Source organism: Paramormyrops kingsleyae, chromosome 9 (assembly GCF_048594095.1).
Source record: "Paramormyrops kingsleyae isolate MSU_618 chromosome 9, PKINGS_0.4, whole genome shotgun sequence".
NCBI classification, from domain to species: domain Eukaryota; kingdom Metazoa; phylum Chordata; class Actinopteri; order Osteoglossiformes; family Mormyridae; genus Paramormyrops; species Paramormyrops kingsleyae.
The window spans coordinates 23,571,846-23,589,345 of record NC_132805.1 but is presented as its reverse complement, the minus strand read 5'-3'; the positions used below and the strand labels follow the sequence as shown (position 1 = coordinate 23,589,345).

The 17,500-nt window shown below is 41.2% G+C and overlaps 1 protein-coding gene and 1 long non-coding RNA gene across 9 annotated transcripts; one reads left to right on the top strand and one right to left on the bottom strand.

Moving 5' to 3' along the window:
- Positions 1–210: 210 nt before the first annotated feature.
- LOC111854837 (C-X-C chemokine receptor type 3-like) lies at positions 211–9,152 on the bottom strand. Of its 8 annotated transcripts, none has more exons than XM_023833251.2 (4): positions 9,092–9,152; positions 4,942–5,048; positions 3,859–4,197; positions 211–2,809 (listed from the first exon to the last, which is right to left on the bottom strand). In XM_023833251.2, exons 1-4 carry the CDS (start codon positions 9,135–9,137, stop codon positions 2,090–2,092), a joined length of 1,212 nt encoding a protein of 403 aa, XP_023689019.1. In that variant the 5' UTR covers positions 9,138–9,152; the 3' UTR covers positions 211–2,089. The 8 variants fall into 8 exon arrangements, with proteins under 8 accessions (XP_023689019.1, XP_072572678.1, XP_023689021.1 ...); XM_072716577.1 differs by having other exon boundaries at positions 3,859–4,107; XM_023833253.2 differs by lacking the exon at positions 9,092–9,152 and adding an exon at positions 5,737–5,782.
- Positions 9,153–10,697: 1,545 nt separating this feature from the next.
- On the top strand, positions 10,698–13,764 carry LOC140592666 (uncharacterized). The gene is made up of 3 exons (XR_011993050.1): positions 10,698–10,891; positions 10,975–11,116; positions 11,287–13,764. It is a non-coding gene; the product is annotated as an uncharacterized lncRNA (long non-coding RNA).
- The last annotated feature ends 3,736 nt before the right edge of the window (positions 13,765–17,500 follow it).

Here is a 17,500-nt window from a genome sequence, read left to right as displayed (position 1 = left end):
AGGAAACGACTGATCAAAATAGTTGGACATCAGGGACAGAATGTTTCCATGCCAACATTGACTTGCTTTTAGGAAGTGAAGAACATGAATAGTAATCATGAAAATTGTCTTCACAGTTCAGAAAAAAATAGAACATGAACACTATAAGATAAACCCTGTCACAATCGGTGGTGCAGGCGAGCGGGCAAGTAGACGAGCTGACCCAGGAAGCAGGGTAAACGTGACTTTATTGCACAAAGACAGGACCGGGGAAACAAGACAGCAACGTCAATGACAGAACTGGGGACTACTGACTCAGACACGGACTAAATACAAGAGACAGGCTAAGGGTAACGAATCACAGGTGAGAACAATCCGGGAATCACACGAGGTAACGAGGTGGGCGTGGCACACATTGGGATCGGACGAAGCGGATCGTGACAAACCCCATATAATGTCTGAATTTATTCTTTATGGCCTTTGGTTCTATGGATGCCAGTCATAAAACTCTTGGTGAAAATGTCTGGCTAAGTCACCCAGATTCTGTAGGAATTTGCTACATTTTACAGGACAGCATTTTAAAATGTCACCTGATTTGTTGTATTATGCTAATGTTTTGTGCTATATTGAATGGCGCAAATAATACACGCGAAAAGGTAGTTGTAGTAGAAAATCTACTTTTGATGACAACAAGAACATTTAGAAAAATTAGATATTCTTAATTTGCATCAGAGAGAAAATATTGTGAATCCCACTTTTGTTAATAATAACATAAGAGCTTATGTCTCTTCAATAAGATCATCCCAAAACTGAAACTCATGCAATAAATTGGGCTAAAGTGAAGAACACATTAACACTCCCAACTCAAACCCAGTTTTATAAAATAACACATAAAATCTGTTCCACCGCTGTATTATAATACACAAAAATAGATTTTTAGAGTTATAAATGAAATGTAAAAACAGACATTACACAGGAGAAGGGCCACTACTTTCCATGGTTACTTTCCTATCTCAATATTCCTGAAAGTGCAATTACAGAAACGGAATATTAAAACTACTATTAAAAAATATTGTAACAATAAAAATCTGGAAAATCTATTACATGATTTTAAAGTAATTGCCACAAAAATGGACAATAATTATCACCTTGTCACATATTGTGCTTGAACGCCGGCATTTCATCCCTTTATAAAATCTAACATTTACATACATTTACAACATGCTGAAACTATTACTCTTTACAATTGCAAAATTCTAAGAAATTTCAAATTTGCAAACTTTCCATCAAAAATAACAGGCAAATAAGAGAATTTATGGGAATAAACTGGAAATTTGCAGGTGAGCCTACAAAAGGGAACTTAAATGTAGTTGAAAAAAAATCCTGAAGTGCGTGGGAGTAATCATGTGTGCGTAAAAACATCCCAAAATAAGCATCTGCATCAAAATGCAACGCTTATAAGTCACATTCTATGTTGTATTATTTGTATAGTTTGCCGTATCTGACAACTTGCACGGAGTTCAACATTTCCAAAATTCCCTAGCTTAACTTCCCATAGAAAGTTTCTGGACATTTCCACCCCTTTGCAACCCTATTACTCATAACTTTTTGTAAGAAATAGCCTCTCAGAGCTTCTTTGACTGGACACATAACCGAAGATAATTTCAATTTCCCCTTCACTTAGATCTAGGAAAACCCGGGAGACCTGAAACATCCCAGCCCGAGGAGAATTCCCACATACCATGCTACCAGGACTACAGTCAAGAGAGGCTGTTCCCCAACCTAGAGCGTTTTGTTACTGAAAGGGCTACAGTGATTCATAAATACTTGCTGCAAGTTTGCTTTCTGACTGCACAGCAGAATAAATCATATTTTCTCAGCATGAGCAGCTGGTTAGATGTTTTCTCCCCAACAAAAATGGCAAACAATTAAAACTAAGCCGTGTGAGTCTCCATACATTACACTATATATCATATATCACATCATATCATATCATATCATATATATCATCTTGGAGCAGCAATTTAAATATGCTATCAAAAGAAAATTGCTTCTCCCAAAACCAGAAAACAGCCTTAAGGGCAATAAAGCTACATTAGCTGTTACATACTCAGTAACAGGTCTTTCCCATGTCTACCATTTGGTTGGTGTATTTCTCCTCAGGAACAATAGGCTCATCCCACAGTGAGATTTGGTGATCAGGGGGCGAGGCGGAGCTCAGCCTCAGCCGGTGAAGCATATGGTGTCGAAAATTCATGCACAAGCAGCTGTAAAGTATGGGGTTTAACAAAGTGTGCAGATAGCACAGCGCAGTGGTCAGAGCCAAAGCTGTACTGAGGGCCACTGGGGTCTCAGAATAATCAAAGTCTTTCCTTCTATACATGGTGTCCACCATTAAGGTTATGCTAAGCGGTGTCCAGCAGATAAAAAAGGCCACCACTAGTGCCAGGATAAGCAGTAGGTTCTTTTGTGTTTGTAGTCTTTGTGACTTACTGTGCAGCAACAGCATTATGGAGACGTGAGAGAAGACCATGACCACTGTGGGGATGAGGAAGCCGAGAGTGAAGTACAGCAGGTGGGAAGCCAAACGCCAATTGCTGCCATTGGTGGAATACCCATTGTAGTTGTAGTCACATTTAAGCCTTTTTAATTGCTCTAGGAAGACCCAGTCAGGAATAGACAGGATGAGGCAGAAGAACCAGAAGAACAGACAGCTGGCCTGCACCTGCCAGGGCTTTCGACATGAATACATCTGCACAGCGTGGACGATGGACAGGTAACGATCCAGACTTATGCATGCGAGCAGGAAGATGCCACAGAAGAAGCTGATCTGAAGAAAAAAAAAATGAAGAAAAACATTGAGGTTAAAGACAGCATGAGAGCAGAACGATACAGAAAAGCAAAATGAAAAAAAAAGAGGAAAGTGAAACAAAATGATACTAGATGGAGCCTTTAAACTTTGCATGCTATTTATCCATTTCTGCAGTAGCTTCACTGTTTTACAGGGGGTAGATCTAAAACACTTTGATGTATTTATATTAAAGCGAATGCTTTGAGTAACATCTAAACTACAGCTGAGGGAGCCCAAACAATCATTCATTATACACCCCAAACACACCACACATCAAAAATACTAAGTACAATTACAATAAATTATTACTACACACTGAGTAACAATATCCACATTAGAATTTACACCAGCCGCTACATGTAGGACCAGAGCAACAAAAATCTTCAAGCATCCATCCCACCCCAATAACTCTCTGTTCTGCCTGCTGAACTCAGGCAAACGGTTCCACAGCCTTATGACCAGAACTGAAAGGTCAAGGAGAAGCTTTTTCCCCAGGTCATAAGGCTCCTAAACCAGGACAAGTGTCTCAGTGCCCCTAGATGGTAACACTGACATCACTCTGTTTACACACTTTGTACGAGCGCCCATAATCCTATGAGTGCTGCTTACATTGAGTTCATACTATCCAAATTGTCGGTACATTTCTCAGGTCTCTTGCACATTGCACTTATATTGCACAGCACAATCACTTTTACCTTATCACTTATGTATAGATTATGTACAGCTGAACATTACATATCTTATTTTATATTGTTATTTTTCTATATTTTGTTATTCTCTTATCATGCAAAGCTGCTCGGAGTAACCAGGCTTACATTTCACTACATGTTGTATGTGTACTACTGTATGTGACGAATAAACCTCTTGAATCTTGAATCAAATAGGTTATAACTTTGCAATACAATATAATTTTGACTTAATATGTTATAGCATTTTCATCTGACCAGTTCTATGCTCCCTGTATCCCCAGTTAAATAGTCTATGCACAGTGTACAAAAGAATTGGCCCATGGAAGGATCAGCCACTACCTTGAAAACGGCTCCCATCAGCTTGCAGAGAGGAGTTCCAATGGTCCAGTCCCAGGCAGCTTCAGCAGCCCAGAAAGGCAGCGTGATGAGCAGGAGAAGGTCAGCCACAGACAGGTGCAGGATGAAGGTATCTATATAGCTCCAGCACCGCTGCGACCAGCACAGAACCACCAGAACTAAGACATTCCCAAGCAGGCCTCCAAGCAGGACCAAGGAGTACAGAATGGGGATGAACACAGACCGAACCTGCTGGAAGTTATCCACGTCGGTTTTGTAATCAATGTAGTCATATGTGGTATTTTCCAAGAACAGTCCGTCCAGATCTAATTCAAACTTTTTCTGTTAGCAAACAAGCATATTTAAACATTAGGAGTGACATTTAATTACACGGTCATGGCAACTTCAGACTGCAGTATCCCCGTTGAAACTAAGGACAAGGCATATTTCTGCAAATATGTTTTTACATTAATCAGTACATAATTAATCGATAAGTCGCCGTTTTGCTGAAAATATGGTTTGTTTTATAAATTTATTTATTACAGCTTTTCCTTAATTAGCAGTTCGTTAGCATAAATTCAGAATGAAATAGCAGTAATTTAAATATCCGTGTTATACAGAACACAAATTTGAAGAGTTTCAGCATTAAGATCAAGGAGATGACTTATCTGTGAACAACGCTTTTAACACATGACTGTCGCATGTGTCGCCAGTCATCAAAAAAACTCAGGCAAGGTAACCAGAACCATAAATACATCTGCGTATAAGTCGATTATTTGTTTTTATATATATATATATATATATATATATAAATCTAGAAAGATACAAAAACATGAGCCACATTTAAACATTCATCACTCGTGACATAATAATGACATTTTGTAGCCCACAAAAAAAAACAATGTTCCGCTTTCAGTTTTGCTTTAGGTCATACAAGTTCATGTAGATGGCAATTATAAGTACGTTCCAAAGTTTAAGATAAGCGATGTACTATATTCATATATAACACATATACATATATTAAACATACAAAAATTAAATCCGCAATAAAAGATGGCAAAGATATACAACTTCGAACGAACTTACCAAATTGTCCATGACTTTGCTCTTCGGAGAAGTGTCTGCTGACGTCGATATTTTTCTTCTGCGGCTCACATAGGATATGGCAACAGCGCTTTGGCTGTTTCGCAAGACTGGGAAAACACAGATATGCATCAAGAAAGAAATGCAAAGAATGTCAAACTGAAAGCCAGTGGAAAAGCAAGACCGAACGTCTCCCTAAGACTCTACAAGTGAGCTTCGATCCTCCCAGCGTTCATGCAAAGAACGTTTCCTTTTTTTAACGTCATTTCAACCCGCGAAAATAAAAATAGCAACTAAAACACAAGCCGTTTTAGAAAAAGATATCGCTACAATATAACAATGTAATGTTGTTGAGACAGCTAAATCACAAAATACTAAACCAAGAAATTCGACATTTGTAGGGTAATAATTATACTAACAACATTTAATTAGTGGTCCCATGCACTGCATAGGCGGTATTAGCATTTCAGTTCAAAGATATATAACCATCTTCTAAATGCATATCCGCATCGCGACGGAGCTGGAAGAAGGCGGCGTACGGCACAAGCTGGGTAGGGGGTACACTCTGGATGAATTGCCAGTCCGTCACACATGCGGCAGGAGCCCGGAGAATTTACAGACTCCACACAGCATAGAACCCGCAACTTTAGATGTGCTAACCACTGGGCCACCCCTTAAAAGAGATCATTTAAATATATAACGGTCAAAGCAGTTATATTTTAAATGTCAAACAATGATGTTATACACAAAAGAAAAAGTAGGGGGAAAGTGTTTAATAATGGAATAATTTAAGCATACATTCAGACTCAGGACGGCATATTCAAAAGATGGCCGTGAATTAAAGGGAACTCGAGGCGGTTCTCTTATGAGCACTCCGTGTCTTTCGCATAGTAAAGAACTGATTTCCCATTGGACACTGTGAAGGGGGGTCGGGCGACGTGGTTGAGCAAAGGCAGTTGAGCAGGGGGTGGAAATTACACTGCACAACAAAGTTTTTGCTTCTTGAACACTGTTGGGTGTTCCTTATAGATTTTTCGCTGCTGATCACAAAAATTCATCCAAATTTGCCCATCAATTAATAGAAATCTTCAGTTTTGTCATGTATTTTTCTCATATTTGTGTCCAAAAATTTTCATTTCTGTAAGAGACCTATCAACAATGTTTTGTACAGTCTGAGAATGGAATCAGGCCAGGTTGGAAACTGTTTTGTGGAAGTTTGCTGCCTGGGCAAGCTGGAGCCAGCTTGACACTGCTTCAGCAGGCTAGAAAAGTGGCTTGCATACACAGATGCTGCTCATTGGGTTAATATAGAACTGATAGTGTGTATGTATTGTTTCAGAATATAGCATTGCTTCAGTAGCAATGTAACAAGCAAGGTAGATGCTATAAAAATTTACAGGATGATTGGTGTCGGTCCATATGTCTCGTCTTAACAGCCGCAATACATTCTGCTATATTCTGTAAATATATGCTTGTACCTCAGAGATGCTCAATGACTGCTCTTGTGAAGAAAGCATATCATCTGTACAGCTGTAAAATCAGTAATCGAGACAAGTAATGGGCACCTCACATTTGTTGTGCGACATGTGCTGTCTGTCTGAGACCCTACCTCAGAGGTACTTGAAAGACAATGTCGTTTGCTGTCCCGATGTTATGGCAAGAACAGAAAGACCATGTGACGGACTGTTACTTCTGTTTGACTAATGTGTATGGTTTCTCTGCCAAAAGTAGTCAATTGAATACCCTAATCTGCCTTCAGCAATGAGACCCGTGCCACATGACCACAGTCTTCCAATTCCAAAACCACCAGAGGAATGTACCTTAGACGAGCCAGATGAACAAATTGCAATGCAGGGAACTAGCAGGGACATTGATCCGGATTTTGAACCGTGCTCATCCAGTGATCCACATCTCATAACATAGTCAGAATTAAACAATCCGGTCAGGGATTTGGGTTTGTCAAAAGCAAAAGCCAAATTGTTGGGTTCGAGACTGTTGGAATGGTGTTTGATGTCACCAGGTATTAATATTTCTGCTGACTACTGTTTAACAATGTAATGTGATGCACCTGACATTGAATACAAATGAAAATCAAGAGCAAAATTCTAATTATGTTGAATTTAATAGTGTATGAGAAACATAAACACGATTGAATACATTATTGCTGGTAAAGAGTTAACAGTTCCTTTGTGATGCAGCAAAACCAAAGTTATATGTGTGCATACCCACCAGGTACCTGTCTCAATCAGCAAAAACTTTCTAGGAAGCAAAACTTTTCAAAAAATTGGGCAGTGTTATAAATCTTTTCAATGAATCTGTATTTTAAAGGTCGTTTAAATAAATAATTCTTTCAGAAGCAGTCATTGAAGTTTGCACTTAAAATTGTTTGGAGTGTTATATAATTCAAAATACTATATAGAGGGGCGTAGCAAGAAATTTAAGGACGCCTGACAAGATGTGTCCTTGGGCGGCAGATGGGGAGAAGTGTTACGCTTTTAGGCCCTGGGTCTCAATGCTCCTCCTTTAACCCTGATTATACATTTCTCATAGTATATATTTTATATTCCTTTATGTATTGTACTTCACGTTAAAAGCAGGGGTGGAAAGTAACAAAGTAAATTTACACATTACAAGAACAGAGTATATTTGTATATTCAAATATCTACTTTTACTTAAGTATTGTAACATTCAATAGACCTAAGAATTGCAGTGACAGGAACGAGTTGAGTCAGGTGGAAGAGATGGAAATAATGCCCTTTTATTAGTTCTTGAATCTTGGATTTAAGGTAGCCCATTTTAAACATGCTTTATCTTCTTTCACTTACACTTACCCCAGACTACCTTAAATCTAGTTAACGAACAAATCTCACTTCCTGATACAGGCTCCACAAGTACATAAACACCCACTGTAAAAAAAAAAGGGAAAAAAGTCAAAGGGTCACATGACAAAGTGCAAACCAGAGCGTGGGGACAGGCCGCTGCAAGTCGTAATAACTTGCATTTAGCTGACAAGCAGGACCATCGAAGGTGTATCTAGTAAATCTACAGATTGGCAGTTTTTAGGACTGGTACTAAAAGATATTCTCTGGCTGCATTTAAGGGAGCTTTTAATTTTCAAGTCAAAAAGGGAAAATGGTGGGTAGTGCTGATTAGCAGTGTTGTTTTTTGTCTTTTTTTTTTTAGTTTCTGTGGAAAACGATCGATTGGCAGTGTAGGGGAACCGTCCACTGGCCCAATGGCGGAATCCAATTGGACAGCCGAAGGCTTGAAATGCGTGTGGATCCTTCCGAGCGCTTCTGTAAAGTTACTTACCCGTTTTAGGTAAAGACCGAATTATATCTGACTCCAATTTAATTAAAGATCTTTATTGGCAATTTTAGTCATGACATTTCTGTTATTTAGATTACTTCTGGGCTGTGCCGATAAGGCGATCCGTGGATCTGCTATGTAGGTTTAGAAGTTGGACAACCACTACGTAAGGGATAACTACCGGCTGCCTGTACATTATCCCGCTTATTACATGGTTACTTGCCACATAAGGAAAAAAACTGGACATGAATATGAATTTGAAACATTTTATTGGCATATTTGTTTTAAGTTAACATTTTTAAACGGTAATCTTTGTTGGCGCGGAGGGATTTTAAACATACAAGTAGTACCGGCTATGCGTTATTACTTTGGAGTGGTTATTATTTGAAAAGAACGAACCTGCAAATGTCTCAACTGACCAATCAGAATCAAGCATTCCAGAGAGGCTTGCCAGAGCTCAGACCGACGGGGTCTGCAAGGCCTCCAGCCTTACAGCAGGTTGATTTAATTATGATTTAAAAACACATCATGGGCCTAAAGCAGTGGTTCACAAACACCACATACCATCTCAGGAAGTATTTGCTCATGAAGTTGCGGGGGGTGTTGGAAAAGTAGGCTAAAAGCTGAATGGTAACAACAATTTGGTTCCTTAGTAACTCAGATACCCCGCGACCCAGTAGGATAAGCGGGTTGGACAATGGATGGATGGATGGATAGTAACTCAGATACTACTCAAGTAGAAATCATGAACATGGAAATATAGTGCCTACTTGAGATAAAAGATGCGTTATGATTCATCAATCCACATGTAGTGCAAAGGATAGGTGGTGATCGATCTCCTTACCCAGGAACTTAAAGCTCTCAACCCGTTCTACCACCTGCCCCGCCATCCTGAGTGGACTGAAGATGAGGTTGTGGTGTCAGGTGTCTGGCTCAGCCCACAACAAAGTTCCTTAGTCTTGCTGATGTTCAGTTCCTGGAGCCAAAAGTCCGTGGTGTCTCCGTACTGCCTGTATGTGGACAGGGAGGCCACCAAGGCCATGTCATCAGCATATTTAAAAAGAGACAGGCCATTGCTATTGCAAGTAATTTCATTTGTGTATATAGAGAACAATATGGGTGACAGTACACAGCCCTGTGGGACTGCAGTATTTAAAACAATGTTGTTGAATATAAAATCATTCATGTTTAGGTCTGTACTTTAAAAAGTCCATAAAACAAATGTTGTGTTGACCTGCAAAGCTTGGAGGCGGAGTAAAAGTGTACTTGTGTTTGCTAAATTAAAAGCAGATGAAAAGTCCAAAAATAAAATCCTAACATATGAGATTGGAGAATCGAGGTGCCTAGCCACTATGTCCTCACAAACGCTAAAAAATTTGATCACATTAGCCCTGTCTTATCCTCCCTTCACTGGCTTCCAGTTAAGCCTCTGATTGACTATAAAATACTGCTATTAACTTATAAAGCACTGAATGGCCTTGCACCAGAATACCGTAGTGAGATGCTGGCCTCGTACAGCCCTCCGTGCTTGCATCGTTCTCAAGGCGCAGGATATCTGTTAGTACCTAGGGTAGAAAGAGCTACGGCAGGCTGCAGAGCTTTCTCCTATAGAGCTCCTCAGCAGTGGAATGGTCTTCCACCGGATGTGTGGGATTCAGGCTCACTCTCAATATTCAAGTCTAGACTAAAAACATACTGGTTCAGTCTGACCTATGGGGACTCTAGTTCTAGCTTTAGCTAACTCCTCACTTCCAGTTAGATCTGTAGTGTGAGGTGTAGAGCTGGGTGGGGATCGGTGCCACTGGCTTTGGATAAACTGAGCTGTCAGTGCTGTCACTCTAGCTTCACAATCCCTTGGAATTGGAGTACTGACATTTCAGGGACTCCCCATGCCTGCATTCCCACTTGCCTCTCCCTCTCCTACTTATGCTGCCATAGCCATATCTGCCGGAGCTTTTACATTGCACTTACATATTGCACTAACCTAACTGTTAACACTGTCTATTGTCTCCCCTACTTTGACTAATTGCATATTTTTTTCCCCTACCCCTCCTGGGGTATGCCGCCTGGAGACCCCAATCTATCAAGATATCCTGCACACTCTGCTACATGTGACATCTCCACTACCCATGACATCCTTCTGTACAGCTAGCCCTTCTGCCTGTGCCATCCTCCATGTATGCCCGGCTGCTTTACTACTGGTTGCCCGGCGATCGGAAGGAGCGCCAATACCAGCTTGTCATCACCTCCTTGCTCCCTGGTTGTTACTCATATTTTATGACTTAGACTGTGTGACTTGCCACTTAGCCATCTCTATGATTTGACTTTCCTTGCTGGCCCCAGGAGAATGGGCTCCCCCTTTGAGTCTAGTCCCTCCCAAGGTTTCTTCCTCCTAGGGAGTTTTTCCTTGCCACTGTCGCCTCTGGTTTACTCGCTGGGGGCTTTGGGCAGGAATGCTGTAAAGCCCTTTGAGACAGTGTAATGTTGTGAAAACGTGCCACACAAAAATAATTTTGTTTGTTTGCTGTTTATGCTGGCATCCTCAACTCCCTTATAGGCAAACTGAAACAGGTGCAGACTTTCACCTACCATCGTGGTAAGCTCCCACATATCCACCATCTCCATGCATTTGCAGAGGATGGAGGTAAGCACTACAGGCCTGAAGTCATTCATAGTTTTTCTATGGGACTTTATGGGAATGGGGATGATGTTTATCTCCTTCCATAGGGACAAAGCTGACATTCAGGAACAGCTGAAAAAGGGGTGCCTCCACACCACCCATGCAGTCGAGCTGCACAATCTTTCGGCACACGGACTTTAAGCCCATCCTGTCCAGGAGCCTTCCCTGGATGTACAGTATCAGTCAAAGGTTTGGACCATAGAATGGTTTATTTGTAGTATTCTCTACATTCTAGAATAATTACAACAACATTAAATATAAAATAAAAATATATTAAAATATTAATAAAATAAAATATACTATAAAATAACATATTTGCGATTATGCACTGACCAAAAAAAGTCTGTTCTGTGCGTTAGGATTTGGAAGGCTGCTGGTTCAAATCCTTGGGTTGGCAGAGTGATCCCACCACTGGGCCCTTGAACAAGACCTTTAACCCCAATTGCTCCAGGGACTGGCTGACCCTACTGTCTCCTCTACACCAGTTTCGTGATGTGGCCTTCTGGGATGCTTTTCCAGCTGTCCTGAAGGAGGTCACACATATATGCTGAGCACTCTTTGGATGATTTTTCTATACTCTCTGGTCAAACTCCTCGAAAACCATTTCAGCTGTGTAAGGGTCAGGTGGCCAGGTCTTGTGATTAGGGCTGCAACTAACGATTATTTTGATAATCGATTAATCTGTCGATTACTTTTTTGATTAATCGATTAATCAGATGGGGGGGGGGGGGCAAGAAACAATTTGATTTCCAGCAATTTTTAATAACCCAGTCTGTCTTTGTACAAAAGTTGTTTCCAGCAACTCACATAAAAAACAAATGTATGCTACATTAAGAGTATACAAAAAAAAATTAATAATTTGTAGCAGCTGAATCAACGTAATGAAATACGCAAAATCTTGTTTTATAAAGTGCAACCAGCATGGTGCTTTAGATAATGTATTCAGTACTCCAGTTTTTTAATGTAAAACCACAGACTACCGCTGCTGCTACTAAGAATATTATTAAATAATTGTCTAATGTTATTTAATGTTGATACACATATATGACAGGGGGAGAGAGCACGCCAGCGAGTCTGTCTGCATTTATTACGGACAAATAAAGTAAACATTTATTGCGAAGAAAAAGCCTTTTCCGCATCTTACGCTAAAAATTACTGAGCAACGCAAATAAGACGATTGGTGACGAAAAACCCGTGAACGGCGGGCGGCAAATTTTGTTTTAAAACGTGTCCGGTTGTTTCAGCATACTACAGTGATGAACTGTAAATAAGATAAATAACATAAGGCTATTTAGTTTGTTTAATAAAAGGACAAGATATAAACCTGTTCTATCGGAAAGGTAGCCTTAAATGACTTCTGTTGCGATCTGGAGCTATATAGAAAATGAAATTAAATAAAATTAACTTGGGGCGCCCACCTAATAGAATGGTAGGGTAAACACGTTGTGGTATATGTAGCCGCATTTCTATCCCCATAATAGCTGATTGTGTTGACAACCACGACTTCCCCTGCGTTCATTTAAACACATGTGCGTGTGTGAAGGGACGGGGCGGGTAACGCGGCCGGCAGTAACGCCATTGGTTGCAGTTATTAGTTATCCAATCCGACAGTAAACGGCTCATTAATAAGAATATTTTCAGAGTTATGGTCTCGAAATAAAAAATCCCGAGTCCATGACAAGAATGAGTACAAATACGGCTGATTCAAAGACAAGATCGAGACCTTCAAAAACTGGTCTTGAGTACTACAACATTTGATATTACTATAAATTTCTATCGTGAAGAAATGAAGCAGTGGTGTAGTGGTAACAAGAAATTTAAGGTGGGTAAACTATATGCACAGCAGTAAAAACGGTGGGTAACTACAGTATATCATTAACATTAGTGATCTTAAAAAAGGTGAGTAAAAGCTGTTTTGTAAATTTAAAAGGTGCGTAAATGGCGTTTATGTGCATTTACTTTTTTCTTTTATGGCGGTCGGCATCCAGCTTAATGGTACTTTACTGCCACCGCGGCTTTGGTTAGCTTACTGCTCCCAAATTAGGAGGTTGCCACTGTACTTATGTGTATAATAACGTAGACCCAACTAATCGATTATTAAATTAGTTGGCAACTATTTTAATAATCGATTTTAATCGATTAAATCGATTAGTTGTTGCAGCCCTACTTGTGATGTGACACTCGATTACTCTCATTTGTAGGCAGCTTGGCGTCCCCAAACTTTTGACTGGTACTGTAGCTTGGAGAGGATGGCAATGACCTTCGGCTCCATCACACTGACTGAATGGCTGGAATTTGTCAGGGTCCAGTCCTCCACAAAACTGGTCCCGTTGAACCTGGCATAGAAGGAGTTCAACTGCTCTGAGAAGGAGGTGGCGTTACGGGACTGTAACCTGTCAGCTTTCTGAGCTCTGCCCATCATGGTGTTTGGAGTCCTCCATACCTCCCTCCCCTTTATCCTGGTGACCTCCTTCTCCTTCGTAACTTTGTGCTGGACCTCAGCCAGCTCACTTTTGTGCTTCAGCTGCCTTTACAGTTCATCAACATGTTTTTGGTCTCCTTGAATAAATGCCATTTATTTGAGGCTGAAACAATATTTCATCTCTCTGTTAATACAGGGATTGTTATTAGGATAGAGCCTAACTGGTTCAGTTGGAATGATGCTATTAGTGCAGTCCTGCACCACTCTGGAGATCCGCCCCAGGACTTCCTCAGGACACCTTCAGGGGCTGCTGAGTTTAGGTGACCTCCCCTTTTTCCTGATGGAAACGGAGTTGGCACAGGTGATCTAGTCCTGGTCGCTGACAACTCTGGTTCAAGGGGCGAGCCAAACCGCAGTTCATGGCCAAACTCGAGGGTGGCAGGGATCCATGACACTTTGGGCCTTGTGCTGGTAAAACGAGGCCAAACAATACAATAGTCATGTACCTTACAGATACCAAGAGATGCATGAAAAACAGTTGATTACATTTAAATTAAATAAAACTGAGAACTTAAAGTTAACAATCCACGAATGGTGAGTGAGTTTATGTAAATGACACTGGCGCCATGATAAGGATTTGAATATACTATATATATGATTTCCAGTTTAGTTTGATAAATGCTACCACATGACATCTCCAACCTCAAAATAATCATGCTCATTCATATATTCATAAATAAATTTATATATATATGAATAATCATTACATTCTGGCATGACTAAGATTGCATCTCCCAGGTCAAAATATCTTGCCTGCAATACTGAAAACTCATTCTACTGGCACAGATGGGGCAGGAATGGCTGGATACTGATATGAGAGTTGGGCCAAATAGGAGAACCAGCTCTGGTTTTCCTTCCAGTTCAGGAGTATGGCATGGTAGGTTTAGGTAACTGGGTATCTCCTCTGATGCTGGTACCTGTGTAAATGTGGATGGCACTTAGGTGTCCATAAATGCAAAATGTTTTGTTCTCCATTTTGGTGGAGAAGGGTGGTTCTTAGCTGTTGCTTCTTTTGGTGGAGGAAGTAACAAGACCTTCTCAATTAGAATGTGGATGTTTTCTCTTTCTCTGCTCATGCATCAGTCAAGTTTAAATCTTGGGTCCAGGGTCACAGCCAACTGAATTCACTCCATACCAAACTCGGCCAGCCGTACCCCAATCAAGGATTTTACGGCAGTGACCATTGTATGCGTTGTCATTGTTGCTGCAGCATGGCGAAGGTCTCTGACACATGAAGTGACATAACTCACACTTACAACTCTATCAGTCTGGTATCTGTCTGTTGCTTCCTCAAAAGGTTCCTGGGTTTCACAGAGCAATTAGTCATGGTGTCATTTACTGTAAACCAAACAGGGGCTTCCAGCTCTGACAAAACATATGAATGTATCATAAGAAATGCCCATTATTTTCAGCTAGCTGTCCCATCTTGTTGCATTTGCAGCTGGGAGCTTTACATGAGATTCAAGAATTTCCACTGACCTTGTTGGTTTGTGGCAAAATGTGAGCCTCTATACTTTTGTTGTCCCACTTGTTCTGGAGTATCACGGACCAAAAGCTGGACAGTTTCTATGAAGCAAGGTAAAGTAAATTGATTTGCTAAATAGTGTACAAGAAGTATTATTAGCACCGTGCCTAGCCCCTCATTGCTAGCCTCCGTATTGTAATGGAAGGTGGTGGTCTGGGTATGCTAGCAAGGGAGCATCGGTGAGTGCCGCAAGAGCTGGTTGAAAGCTGTGGTGCAGGCATCCGTCCACACAAAACCACTTCCCTTCTCAGTAAGTAAGTGCAGTGGCTTTACAAAGAAAGTCTTTTACAAAGCATTGGTAATATGAGCCTAGCCCAAGGAAGCTATGCAGCTTTGCCACAGTCCACAGACCTGGCCTGTCTTGCACAGCCACAGTTTTTTATGGGTCGCTGGCCATGTCCTCCCTGCTGATCAGGTAGTCCAGGAAGTCTGTCTTGCCAGAGTAGGGAACACTTCTCGGGGTTCAGTTTTTAGGTTCCACACTGCCCCAACGAAGTCAGTGACATGGATTAGCAGATCATGAGATAGATAACACACTCATGGATGCATGGCAGTGGAGAAGAGTCCTTCCTCGACACTGCATTCAGTCATTGGTAATTGACACCAAAACACCAAGAACCGTCCTCCTTGAGGAGCTCGTGATGAAGAGTCACCCACTGGCTCAATGACTCCCACCTCCTGGATCTGCTACTGTGCTGCTTCACCAGGGGCAGATGGTGCGGACACAGGCAGATGAGTGGGGCATCTCCTATGTTGATGTTTTGCTGCACCAGGGAAGTGGGCTGGCAACCTCTGTTCCAGGCAGCGAAGATGTCCCGGAATGAGTTCAGAGGAGTCCTGAGCTTGTCCTGTTTCTCCACCTGGCAGGTCCATCATTAGCCTAGACTAGACACCGCAGGGGTCGACGATGTCGGCCGGCCAGACCTCCTGCACCACTGTGTGTCCTGCCAGCATGATTCCCAGCTGTCTTTTCCCCCTCATAGCTGTGCACAATGCCGTCACTTAAGTCAGCTGGATGTCCATCACTTCCCAGCCGGCTGGCACCATGTCTGGGCAATCAGGGTGGTGATGGACCCCCGTTCCATCAAGGCTCAGCAGGAGTCCCATCCGCCAGGCTGTCGATGTGCAAGTCGCAGGTCTCCCCAAGCTGCCAATTGGGAACACCTCAAGTATTTACAATGGCACATAACACAGAGGCTATGGACAAGGCTCACAAGCATGCCGGGAAGGCTCCGCTATATGGAGCCATCTCATCGGTGCTACAATAATAATAACCAGATGAAAAAAACAGCATAGACTCAACAAAATGTGTTCTTTGCCTTTAACCCATTTGTGACATAACAGTGGGCAGCTAATTCACCACCCACGGAGCAGTACCTTGCAGATCAGAGATTTGAACCAGCAACATTTCAATCATGAGCATGTTTCCCTAACCATTAGGCCACCGCTGTCGCAACAGCAATATTTAATTAATGATGTTGGTCCACCAGCGCGAAAACACAGCATATGTTGGTGTAACCAGCAGGCATTATGCTGGTCCTGCTGGTAACCAGCTCTGCTGTTCTATGCTGTTTTTTCAGCAGGGATTAATGATAAAAACAATAGGGTTCTATTATTTATAGAATAAAGAATAGAATAACTATCTGTTATTCTATTCTTGGACCTCTAATAACAAAAATACATGGAAATCTGTAAAAAATGTAGTGAGAAAAACCAACAGCCCCCACTATCGGCAGATATAGTAAATCAAAAGAGAAATAAAGGTACAGTAATTGATTTAGATGGTTGGTTTGTAAACGTAAAGGTCTGCAATGCGATGAAACCCAAGATGAATGTGGTCTGATTAGGAGTGGTTTTTATTCTTAGAAATTGGTTTGAAAACCAGGGGTCGGTTGCACAAAACACCTTAAGTTTTCCCCTTAAGTATTGTCATACAGGTGGCTACGAGAAAGGGTATTTCTGAGTTCCAAAAGGGATTTACAGCTTGGAACGAGCCCATAGCATAAAACCGCAGAGCAACGCAGCTGGGAGAGCACAGCTTCGGATTGTGGAGTAATCCAACTGTAGACGATCGGACAAATCATCAATTGACTGCCGGTCAAATTTATAAAGCAAAATCAAATCGAATCTAAGGGGTTCTCCTGGTCGCGGAAACTTTTTAGGATGCGTTCATTTTCGTTATTATTTATAATAAACTCGGCCATGTTGCAGTTAAGGTACGGTTAGAGGTACCTTAATTTTTTTTCCCTTAGTTTGGTTTCTAAGGTCTTTTGTGTAACCGTTAAGGGATTCCTTAAGTGTAAGACCAAGATAAGGAGAAAAACTTAAATACTTAAGAAATTTTTAAGGAAACCTTAAGGAGGAGACTTAAGGATGTTTTGTGCAACCGACTTTATTTTAAGGAGACCTTAACTCGGACTTTAAGGAAAATCTTAAGGTGTTTTGTGCAACCGGCCCCTGAGTCTCATGTGTAGCATTGTCAAGCGATGACAAACAAAGCAGCTAATTATGTTCCCTCAGAACACTGGGGGTTTCACAGGAGGATTTGTTAATTTCCAGAAATAAA

What these genes read in the sequence shown, in the direction of transcription:
- LOC111854837 (XM_023833251.2), bottom strand. Translation starts at nt 9,137, where the DNA reads ATGGCGGGGCAGGTGGTAGAACGGGTTGAGAGCTTTAAGTTCCTGG. An exon ending in TGAGAGCTTTAAGTTCCTGG is followed by an intron (nt 5,049 to 9,091) that starts GTAAGGAGATCG and finishes GTGTTTTCCCAG; the next exon opens with TCTTGCGAAACAGCCAAAGC. An exon ending in GCAAAGTCATGGACAATTTG is followed by an intron (nt 4,198 to 4,941) that starts GTAAGTTCGTTC and finishes GTTTGCTAACAG; the next exon opens with AAAAAGTTTGAATTAGATCT.